At 48.0% G+C, this 11,377-nt stretch overlaps 1 protein-coding gene across 5 annotated transcripts in view; it reads left to right on the top strand.

The window, feature by feature from the left end:
• Positions 1-2,384: 2,384 nt before the first annotated feature.
• The window catches only part of NPS (neuropeptide S), a 34,402-nt gene continuing 25,409 nt past the window's right edge, over positions 2,385-11,377 (top strand). For 3 of the 5 annotated variants that reach the window (XR_007205104.1, XR_007205103.1, XR_007205102.1), the window contains exon 1: positions 10,919-11,002. Coding sequence is in view for 2 of the 5 variants with exons in the window: in XM_048310811.1 (XP_048166768.1) it covers positions 8,318-8,361; positions 10,921-11,002 (126 nt within the window). In the remaining 3 variants the exon portion in view is untranslated. Of the gene's footprint in view, positions 2,764-8,185; positions 8,362-10,918; positions 11,003-11,377 lie in introns of those variants that run through there. The other 2 variants (XM_048310811.1, XM_048310812.1) reach the window with 2 other exon arrangements.

The raw sequence follows: 11,377 nt of genomic DNA, 5'->3' as shown, positions 1-11,377 counted from the left end.
TCCATTAAACCCTTTATTTCTTCCACTTTTCCATGCACGTGAACTGGATGATCCCAATGATTCCTTTAACATCCCTGTTTGTCTCTTTTTGACCCTTCCAGGGGCAGGAAGCTGGGAGTGCAGCACCTCCAACGCTTCCTCCTGCGGCTCTTCCAGCTGCCCCTGGGGGATGAGCACTCAGAGGGAAGACCAGAACATTCCTTGCTGACCTCAGGGATTGGAGACAGACCCTACAAAGGCCTTGTAACTCGGGATATAAATCCCACAGGGATTTCAGCCTCTCTTTTTTGGCTGCAAGGCTTTCTGAGCAGAGGAGTGGCTGCGGTCGGTGCCCTGGGAGCCTCGAGCACAAGCTGCAGTTTTTGAGCATCTGTTGCAAAGCCTGAATTTTCTCTCTATTTCCCTGCGTTGCTTCCCTGCCCATGACCTAAATTATGAGGAGAAGATATTAAAGCCTGGATTTCAACTTAAGAGCTGACTACACCCACAGGAGGAATTAAAGCCCAGTGTTGTTTTCTGATTGAAGGTAAGCAAGCAGTGAAATGATACTGCTTTCCTTGTCTAAACTGCTGCCAGGAGTAGGACATTTGGAGCAATATCCTGCTTTTCTTTATGGATTTTTGTCCTCTAAAATCAGTCTGGTGCCCCAACCATATTTTCATGGCAGGGGGTTGGAACGAGATGGTTTTTAAGGTCCTACCTGGTGCTCCTGCTGTAAGTATTGAATGCATTCTTTCGTCAAATAGGCCAAAAAATATCCCAGTTTACAAATATTTAATCTAAATAAATGCTCTGAGCCCTTGAATAATCCCATCTCCTTTGATTGCAGCTCCTTCATCTCTACTCAGCCAATTCTTCCACCTGCTGGTAATATCCTAATGGATTTAAGCCTCATGTCCTCAGCTGAGGGATGAGGTGCTCAAATGCTCTGACTGATCTTTCCTCTTTTGGGGCAGATCTGGTTGTTGTTGGGCTGTGAGTGACTTTCTGTTGGATTTATCCCTGTGAAAGGAGTGCTTTGGTTCCTGCAGGTTCCTCTCGTGTCAGGATTCTCTCCCAGACAAAGTGCTAATGGTGGATCTGAAGGCAAAGGTGTGGAATACATTTCAGTGATCCCAAAGAATGGTTTCCCAGGCAACTGGAACATCTTCATCCACAGCAGGGAGTGGGGCCTGCCTGGCCAGCCCCGCAGAGCAGCCGTGCCTCGCCAAGCTCCGCCGAGGTTACGGAAGCAAATACGCTTTGGATGAGTTTGAGATGTGTTCTCTCTGAGCTAAGGTCGTTCCCGGGGCTGAGATTGTCTGGAATAAAGAGGATTTGACTGCTCAGGACATGTAGCCTGCTGGCAAGGACTGAGTGGGTGCTGTGAATGCAGAGAAACCCAGCTCAGGGGCAGCTGGACCAGGGCTACCCCTCCCTACAGAGAAACAGCAGTGAGAAAAGAGAGAAAACCCCACATGGCTGAAAGTAAGGGAAGAAGAGAAGTCTCTGAGATGATCTTCTTGTGGCCTTTCAGTACCTAAAAGGGCTGCAAGAGAGCTGGAGAGGGATTTTTTTATTAGGGCAGGTAGTGACAGGACAAGGGGGAATGGCTTTAAACTGAAAAACAGTAGTTTAGGTTAGATATTGGAGGAAATTCTTCCCTGTGAGGGTCGTAAGGTCTTGGCATAGAGGAGCTGTGGCTGCCCCTGGATCCCTGGAAATGTCCATGGCCAAGTTGGAGCACCCTGGGATGGTGGAATGTGTCCCTGCCCATGGCAGGGGGTGGCACTGGGTAAGGTTTAAGGTCTGTTCCAACCCAAACCGTTCTGGGATTCTATGAAAACATCACTTTATGCAGCAGAAAAAAGCACAGTAAATACATTTGATTTTGGTTCTCTGTTTGTTCTTGCAGAAAATGGGACTGAGCACAGAAGGACAGCAGGTAATCTGAACTCTGCATGAACACAGTTGCTCTTCTTCCAAGTCCCTCCCCAGCCCCTCTTTCTCCTACACCACCCCAAAAGTGTCGGCAGGGTTTGGGGAGAGGCTCTAGGTTGGGAAATAGCGCTGGGAAACACAAAGTTATCCAGGTCTGTGTTTCCCATCGCTGACATTTGGTTCAGAAATTGCCAATTTACAGCCTGTGAACTACAGGGACTGCAAAGGGACTTGATGGGGCTGAAGAGCAGTCTGGCACTGAAAACACAGACCCTGAGATTCACCAGGAAACCACAGCAGGGCTGAGCTGTGAATCGTGCCAGGACAATGGAGAACTTTGTGCTGAGGCCCTTGGCCCTGTCGTGGGTGTGCAGTCGTGGGGCCGTGGCAGAGCTGTGCCCCGGGGTGTGACACTTGCGGGGAGCACATGTCAGGGACTCTGCCCTTCCATCAGGAGCCTGGGATGAGCTGGAGCTGAGTATTTTTAGCTGCTGTCCTGCTGGCTTAGGCGCTGCTGATCTTATGGAGTTTGGCAAGGCAGAGAACTGTGGGGTTATTTGAGTTTCAAGGGATCTCTTATCTGTAATGTGGTCGTGTGCGGTGCTGGGTGAACCTGCTGCGGTGAAGGGACCGGGAACTGTGGGAGCTGTGCTTCCTCAGCTGCTCATTCATAATTCGTTGTGGTAGTTGGAGCTTCTCCCACCTCCTGAGGCGATGCCGAAGGGCAGGAGCCCTGACAGGGATCCCTGAGCCAGAGGATGGCTCATGAAACACCAGGAGAAGCATCCCTTTATCCCTGAAAACCTAAACCCAGAGACAGCCTGGATGCCACCAATCATTCAGGTGAGTGGTGCTTCCACGGAGCGTTAATTCCGGCAGCGTTTCCCGCTTTTCCAACGAGGCCCTCAGCCCCTTGAAGGAGCTGCCCTGTCCGTGCTCACCCCTCACAGCTCAGCCTTTATTGAGGAGTGCAATACTGAAGTCCATCCGGTCATTTTTCCAGTGCTCTCCTGAGCTGGGAATTGGGTTTCAAAGGCTGAGCTGTCCCTGCTCCAATGAAAGGCCGGGCTGTCAGCAGGCAGGAGCTGTGCAAGGAACAAAGAGTCACTGCGTTTTTGAGCACTGCACGTTCACTCCTGGCAGTCAGAGCAGTGTCAAGTGCATGGAGAGCTGCTCCTTTTCATGTACTGTGCCTTCAGTGCTCTTCCTGAGGGACTGGAACAGGGAAAGTCTGAGCTGAGGAGCTGGAGAATATCCCCTGTCCTGCCATAGGGAGCAATCCTGACCCTCAGAAAAGACCTCTGGCCTTTTCTGTTCCCCAGAGAACAGGGCTGTATGAGCTTTTCTAATATTGGATTTCATGTTTATTCAGATTAATCTGTGCTCCTGATTAAGAAATGGCAGTTGATTACCTCCAAAAACCTTGAAGACCCTGATGCTAAAAGGGGAACTCAGAGGGTGGAGAGGGGAGAGATGAGGTTTGCAAATCCAGTACTGAGGCAAGTAATAGAAGGATAAGGGAGGCAGATATCACAGAATCATAAAATCATCGAATCATGGGGTGGATTGGGTTGGAAGGGCCTCAAACACCTTCCATTGTGCCAGGGTGCTCCAAACCCTGTCCAGCCTGGCCTTGGGCACTGCCAGGGATCCAGGGGCAGCCCCAGCTGCTCTGGGCACCCTGTGCCAGGGCCTGCCCACCCTGCCAGGGAACAATTCCTTCCCAATATCCAACCTAAACCTACTTTCCCCCTTTTCCTGTCACTCCCTGACCTCATTAAAAGTCCCTTTGCAGTTCTAACTTTTGAAGGAGTTGTATCAGGCATTAAAACCTAATTGGGCACGAAGAAATCCTTTTGCACAGAGCAAGAAAAATCCAGCCAGCTGCAACAGGCTTTCAGTGAGGAAACGGAAACTTCTCCTGCCTTTTGGTGTGGGATATTTTCGGATGAAGCCTTTTAGAAGAGGGAGAGAACACAAAGGGAAATGAAGCTCTTGGGTCGGCCGTGTTCAGACAAAAGGCACGGAATTGTTTGACAGCCACATTCCCTCTCTCCTGCTCGAGGACCTTTACAAGCGGCAAAAGTCGCCAGGAATTGATCCAGACCTGGCATTTCCAGAGCCTGCAGATCGAGGCAGACTCACAGTTTGATTTTATCTTCCTACAGGCAGATTTTAAACACATCGTGCTCGGCTCCGCAGCTCAGCTCCCTTCCTTTGCTGTTTAGAGGGTCATTATGGAGAGAATCCTTCTTCTCAAAAGCCTTTTGCAGGAAAGGAGTCTCCTCTAAAGAGGCTCCAATATCCTTGTTTATTTAAGCGGCACAGCCGAGTAGAAAGGAAACGGCAACGAGCTAAAAGAGCAGGGAGAACAGATGGAAAACACTGCATTTGGGAGGAAAAAAGGTGCGTCCTCTCACCTCCTCCACATGATGAGTGGTGTTCCAGATGTAGCCACTTATTTCCTAAAGGTACTTGAGGTCTCGTGTCACAAATTCAAGCTGGCACCTTCCCCTTCTCCAGAAATGCCAAGAGCTAATTTGAGGAAGAGCTGAGATGTCTCCCTCCCAAATGCTGCCTGCTCAGGAGGAAATGGAGTCACCCTGAGTTGCGAGCTGGAGATTTGCTCATCATTCTCTGCCAAGTGAGGGTCCCTTTGCTCCTCACCCAGCTGTCTGTAGGGATAAAGAGCCTCCTGGCAGCTGCTTTGCACCCACCTGAGCTGTTTTCCAGGGAAAGGTCACTCTGAATTGCACAAAAAACTGCTCAGGGGTGAGCAATTCCCCCTTTGTGTCCAGCCTGTGGGTTCTGAGTATCCTGAGCAGCATTCAGCATCCCCCGTGCCCCTCGCTGACCTTGCAGTTATTATGGATCCACAGGTTTGTGTCCCACTTTTTGCCTCCCAGCATAATTCCTTGGCTTACCTGTGCTGCCAGGACTGACTTTTCCCTACGTTGCTCCCTTTTTCCCATTCCCAGCTGACCCAATGCTGTTGGTGAGACATCCAAGGATTTGGGGAGCAGAAACAAATGGGTTTGTGCTGGGATTCTGAAGGGGAACAATGCAAACTTGCTTGGGCCAGATTATCCCAATAGAAAATATTGGGTATATTTTCCTTTCCTTAGCCTTATCCTTGGGAGAACCTCGAGGTACCATGCAATAAAATCCATAAAAAACTGTGCCCTTCAAAGCCACCCAGCTCTTTCTCCCTATTCCTTGCTATTTATAATATTTATGTTAGCTTTCCTTGACTCCTTTCAAGTTTGATCCCTTTAAAGTTTGATCTCTTCCCCAAAAGTCACATCAGGCTTTCCTACATCCTTTTCTCCTCTCTCTCCTCAGAACCCTTTGCCTTTTCTTGTCTATCCAGGCTCTTTTCTCTTTCTGGCTTCTCCTTCAACAACTGTTCAGCCTTTCTCAGATCACCGAGATCTTTGTTGCATCTGAGCAGGAATTTGGGGTTGGCTTTGACAGGTGTCTTTTTAGCTCAGCACTGACATCTTTTCTTCAGCAGCCACTTCCTGCAGGATCTATCTGAGAGATTTCTGAGCGCATAAATTACGTTGGCACGCACAGATCAGCGTAGCAAAAATGTTAATTACCTCCACTTTTCCGCTGCTCAGCCTCCTCTTAATGGTTTGAGCAACTTCTGTCTGCTCTGCTCTTTCTTTTCTTTTCTTTTACCTCCAGATAAATTCTCAGAGGGCTTGGTGGTGGTGCAGGGAGAGCTTGTTTTTCACGCTGCACTTCGTGCAGATTGTTTTTCTGAAAGCATGCTAAGGAACCTGACAAAAAAAGCAAGGGATCCATAAATTAGAAACACTTCCTGCCGTGTTTTAGTATGTTTTGGCCAAAAAGCTTCGTTCCTGCCTCTTCACGTTGGCTCCAGCCCGAGTGTGGTGACATCAGCAGGGTTGGGTGACATCATCAGCAGGGTTGGGTGACATCATCAGCAGGGTTGGGTGACATCAGCAGGGTTGGGTGACATCAGCAGGGTTGGGTGACATCAGCAGGGGTTGTGTGGCCGTCTGTGGCCTGGCACAGGGCCTGGGAGTGCCACACGCTGTGGGATGTGGGCAGTGATGACTTTTTCCATCACCACCTTGGCTTCAGTTTGGGACACGTGCTGGGGAGTGGGATAAAGAACTCATGCTGCTTCTGCCCACACCAGCTCTGACTGTAACAAGGAAAAGGAATTTATATATTTAGAGATGACGATTTAGGGTTTAAAATCCTGGGGATGGTGACTGTGACACAGCCGACGGTTCCTGTGTGACGTAGGACCAAAAATGGGATTTTGGAGCTAATTTTTCCCCCTGGCATGGGAGGATCCAACTGCAGCTTCGTCCCCTTTGCCATGACAGTGACGTGCACAGCTGCAGTGATGCAGGAATGCTCTGAAACCAGGTGGCAATGAAGATCCTGAGGTTCACAGTGTCCACAAATCCTGTTCCTTCCATACCCTGGCAGCCCTCACTGCTCCCCTCCTGCCTGCTGAGCATCCATCCAGGAAAACCAAAGCTGTGGAGGGGGGCAGGACTGGCAGTGCTGCTCTGCTTTTAATGCCTTTTGATTTTCCTTCTCTCACAGATCAAACCTGTGCGTCAGAGGGGGCCTGGCTGGAGCCTGAACTGCTGCTGGCTCAGGCTGCGAGGGGAGCGGTGTCTGAGTGGAATTGCATTAAAAACTGCCTTTTAAAAAGGAGCCACGCATCTTTCAGCCAGGGCACGCTGCCAGGGCTCAGCAGAGGAGCTGTCCCTGCCTGCAAGGAGCTCGAGCAGTGTCTCACTTAACAGGACTTCGCTCTGCGGGCGGCAGTGCTGGCAGCCAGAAAGGAATTCAATAAACAGCTCTGTCCTTCTGGAGAACCTCTGAGGCTGAAACAGGAGCACAGAGCTGGTTATCCACAGCAGCCAGCACAGGCCTCAGTGGTCCTAGAAAATGTGCCCCTGACCTTTGATGAGATTGTTGCATCCTCCCCAGAGAGCTCTGTGCAATCCCCTGGGTGGCTCAGGAGCCAGGTAAATGACTCAGGGGACAGACCCCGCCCTAGGCACGAGTGCCAACTGCTTGTGGGGCAGTGGAGATGGGCAGGCACTGCCCAAAGGTCCGAGGGCAGGAGAGGGGCAGGAGCTGAGCTTCCCCCAAGGTGCATCATTTGGTCTTAGAGCCCCTTACCTCTGTAAGCCAGGGCCGTGCTCCTTCTGGATCAGAGAAGCCTGGAATGGGTTGGGTTGGGATAAACCTTAAAGCCCATCCAGTGCCACCCCTGCCATGGGCAGGGACACTTTCCACTGTCCCAGGCTGCTCCAAGCCCCATCCAGCCTGGCCTTGGGCACTGCCAGGGATGGAGCACCTCATGATACCCAAGTTTAAGGGGATTGGAGGCACCCATGGCAAGGAAATGCCCAGAATATGTCAGGTGTATCCACAGCAGCTCTGCAGCTCCTTTGTGCCCCTGGAGATGAGATCTCATGGGGCAGGCGAAGGGTTTGGTTGTGTCCCCTTGCAGTGAGAGCACAGAGGGACTGACCCAAGGAATGAACTTTCTGCTTTCTGTGTTTCTTCTCTCTTTGTGTCTTGCTGGGATTTTCTATTATCACTGAGTCAGAAGCAGGTTTATGTGCTGGGAGCATGATTGATTTCCAGCTTGCACCTTGCAGTGGTCTGAAAGCAAACCACGCTGGCTCTTGGGTTTCTTGAAACTCCTGAAAGCAAGAAAAAAAATATATTGAACTTGGAACAAAATATCCTGGCAGCTTTCTCCAGAAAAGCCATGCTGAGGTTTCACTGGGAGCATCCCAGAAGGAAACAAGGAGATTTTGAACCTTGCCTTTATCAGGAGCCATGGTTTTACAGCGTTTGGGGTTATGCCAATGGACAGGTTGTGGTGTGTTCATTGATTTTTTTGTTATGATCCCTTAGCAAAGTCACACGATGCCAGTTTAAACACTTTGGATTGACTGCGGGGGTCAAGGAGGAGGGGGAAATACCATGTCCTGAAGCTTACAGGGCTATGAACCTCAATAATTTGCAAGGTTTTACAGGCTTAACAGCGAGTTTTGTGTTGTTCCATATGACTTTTGGGGGAAACAAAGGAAAGGAGGAACAAGGTTCAATACAGCGTCCCTCCAACAGGGCAGGCAGGAGGGAAGAGGTGATATTGCCACTGATATTGCTGCTGATTTATTCTCAGAAAATACAAATTTTATGGATGCTGGGAGGTTTTACTATGGTTCTTAATGATTCATTTGACCTCTGATAGCTGCCAGTGAACCCAGCCCAGGAGCAGAGCCTCTGCCTGGGTGCTCAGCAGACAGAGCAGGAGACAGAAATGTCAATTGCCACTTGTGCTGTTCAACCTGATTCCTCCAAACCTGAAGTGGGAATATCTTGAATGGATCTAAATCTCCATCTATGCTTCTTGCATGCAAATCACAGGTGTGTTGTGTTGTGTTGTGTTGTGTTGTGTTAAACTGCATCCTGAAAAGCTGGGAAAAGTAAACTCTAAGAAGTGAGAAGCAAATGGGAGGGTTTGAATATTCAGGAAATACCTTTCTGTGTCTGAGAGGTGAGCAAAGCCCTTGGGCCCCGTTCTGGGGTGGTGATGTCTCAGTTGACTCTTGCCTTGGTGCCATCTGCATCACCAGAGGAGGTTCATGTTGGATATTGGGAACATTTCTTCCCAACAAGGGCTGTCCAACCCTGGCAGAGGTAGAGTTCCAATCCCTGGAGGGATTTAAAGCCCTGTGGATGTGGCACTTGGGGACATGGGGCAGTGGTGGCCTTGGCAGTGCTGGGGAACGGTTGGACTCAATCTTAGAGAGCTTTTCCAACCTAAACTATTCCATGATCCTGGGTTCTTCAGTTCCAAAGCAGTTTGTGATTGCTCACCTGGTCAAAACGTCTCTTAGAGGGATGTGAGAAAGGTGAGCATAGGAGGGAGTGACCAGGCCCAGTGGGAGGTCACCTGGGCCTCAAAAACCCCATGATTTAAAAAAATTGACTCAATAATTCCCCACAGTTTACCCAGAGAGTCTCAGGCTGAACCTGGAAACCCTGAGCTTTAATCACCAGCCTGTTCTGGCCCCTCACCTTCCACAAAAAGTGTTGTGTGAAGGTTAATTTGGGATTAAAACGGAGCAGGACTAAATGCAGACACAATGAGAGCTGAGCTAAGCTGTGCTCAGGCAGAATCCATCCCAAAGTGCTTTTCTTTGCAGCAGGAACACGGCCTAATCCTCTTATCTTTGGAGTTAGAGGTCCTGGACGAGTGGGAATGGGAGGTTCCATTCAAGGAGAGGATTTGCTCCCTGAATAAGAGGACTCAGGCTGAATATGCAAATAATCAACTGTTCTCCTGATGGCTTTATAAAGGGATTGCTCTCTGCAGGCTTTAAATGAGGCAAATTTCAGCCTCGTTTCCACAGCCCTCATGGGCCTGGACAGTCCTGAAGAGCTTCACCAGCAACCACAAGCACTTCTTGTAAAAAGTCATTTAAAAAGAGTCGTTGGATTTTGTCAACCACGACATGATCAGCACCACCATGACGAGGGAAAAATGGTCAACCACAACCTGAGATCACATCAGGGGTTCTTGTTTAAAGGCTCTTCCATGCCACTGGATTTCTTCTCACAGCTGTTCTGTCTCCTGGAATGAAATACACTTAAACAGGAGACTGAATCACAGCATCGTGGAATCATTGTGGTTGGAAAAGACCTTTCAGATCGTCAAAATTATCTGAAAAATTGCAGTGAAATTTGACATCATTTATAACAGCTCAGGTCTCCCTGAAGACTCACACAAAGTTCCATTCTGGAGTCCCTATACATTGATTTTTTAGTGTAAACACCAAACCAAACACAACATTTGGGGTTTCTGACTCACTGTGTGCATGCCTGACATGCACTGACAGCACTCTGTGGCTGTCCAAAAACGATCCTCAGTGTTTTCATCAGAATCCTGGAATTGTTAAAGTTGGAAAAGCTCTCAGATCCATGAGTCCAACCATTAACCCAGCACATTTTTGTGGATGTGGTGCTCATTCTGAGAAAAAATAAATGGAATTTAATGTTTTTCAGCATTCCCTCCCCTGTTCTGTCCAACCTTGTGGGACGCAGCACTTTCACACCCCTCTGGATAAATAAACCACAGAATCCCCTAAAATACTGCCCCATTAAATTTGTAGCAGCAACAAATGATGCTTTTAGACATGAAACACTTGCTGTGTTGCTGGAGATTAAGAGAGTTTGTAGAAGTTTGTGTTGACTAAACTCAGTGTGGGCTGAGATACGGCTGCAGAGTAGAAATTAATGGCCAAAGAATTTTAATTGTAAGAAAAAAACTTAATTCGGTGTATTAAGAGCTAAGCACGTAAAAAAATAATGCTGGGAGGAGAAAAATTTTTAAAAATCCACATATTTTTCTCTATATTGTGGCTGTTTTGAGTATAGTAAAACTCTTTGAGGAACTTTCTACTTAAAATGCACTTTAAATGTTTCTCCCTCCATGCCAGGCTTTGCAAGGTCTCCGCCTGATCTATTGGAAGTGGTAACAAACTCTTGAGATGTATTTTTGAAATCCTTACACCTCTGTCCAGATTTGCAGTGGTGACACAGAGGTAACAATAAAGCCACTTGAGAGACATTTAGTGGGACACTTCAAATGAAATCCCCGGAGTTGGTAATGGCAGCTGAGTGTGTTCTTGCCATTTTCCCTTTTAGCAAGAAGAAAAGGCCAGACAAGGAGCAATTAGTCAGAATAAAATCAGCTTTGATGACATTTTCCCTCCTGAACTCTGGTATAAAATGGTCACCTAAGGAAGAACTGAAAGGATGTGTGAGGAATTTGGTAGTAGAGGTGCATGTTCATACACACAGTGCTGGGTAAAAAATGAGCAGGTAAAGCCACTGCGGGGTAATCAGTGCATGGGTTGCTCTCTGCTCATATTTTGCTTGATTTTGGTCCAAATTTTGATTAATCTCAGCTTTTCTTTGAAGTCTATGCAGGTTAAACTTGGTTTTCATTCTGTGGATCTCCATGACATTGGTGTGCTCGGGTTACCCAGTTGGACCTTCCATGGTAAGTCCCATTCCCTATTTCCTCCCAGATCTGTTCCATTCCTCTTAAATTACTCCTTTATTTAAATTCATTTTGTTTGTTTGATCGCTTCTTTGCTGCTATGTTTTTGGCTTTTTTTTTATATATATATAAAATGAAGGAGTTTCTTGTATTAAAGCTATTGGTTAAATATTATTACCTCATTTTCCTGGAGCATGGCCTAATTTTTCCTGGAGTTATTATAAAATATGCAAGCCTCTGAAATAATCATGTGAGCAACCCAGTGCATATTTAATGTGGAGTGTGGGGAGCCGGAATCCTGGATGGAAGAGAGAAAAACACAAATCCCCTCTCCATTTCATCGGAATTCCTTGCATATCTTAAATAGGTGCAATT

This window comes from Corvus hawaiiensis, chromosome 8 (assembly GCF_020740725.1).
Source record: "Corvus hawaiiensis isolate bCorHaw1 chromosome 8, bCorHaw1.pri.cur, whole genome shotgun sequence".
NCBI classification, from domain to species: Eukaryota; Metazoa; Chordata; class Aves; order Passeriformes; family Corvidae; genus Corvus; species Corvus hawaiiensis.
Note: the sequence above shows the minus strand (reverse complement) of the source record. Positions and strands in the feature narration are given on the sequence as shown.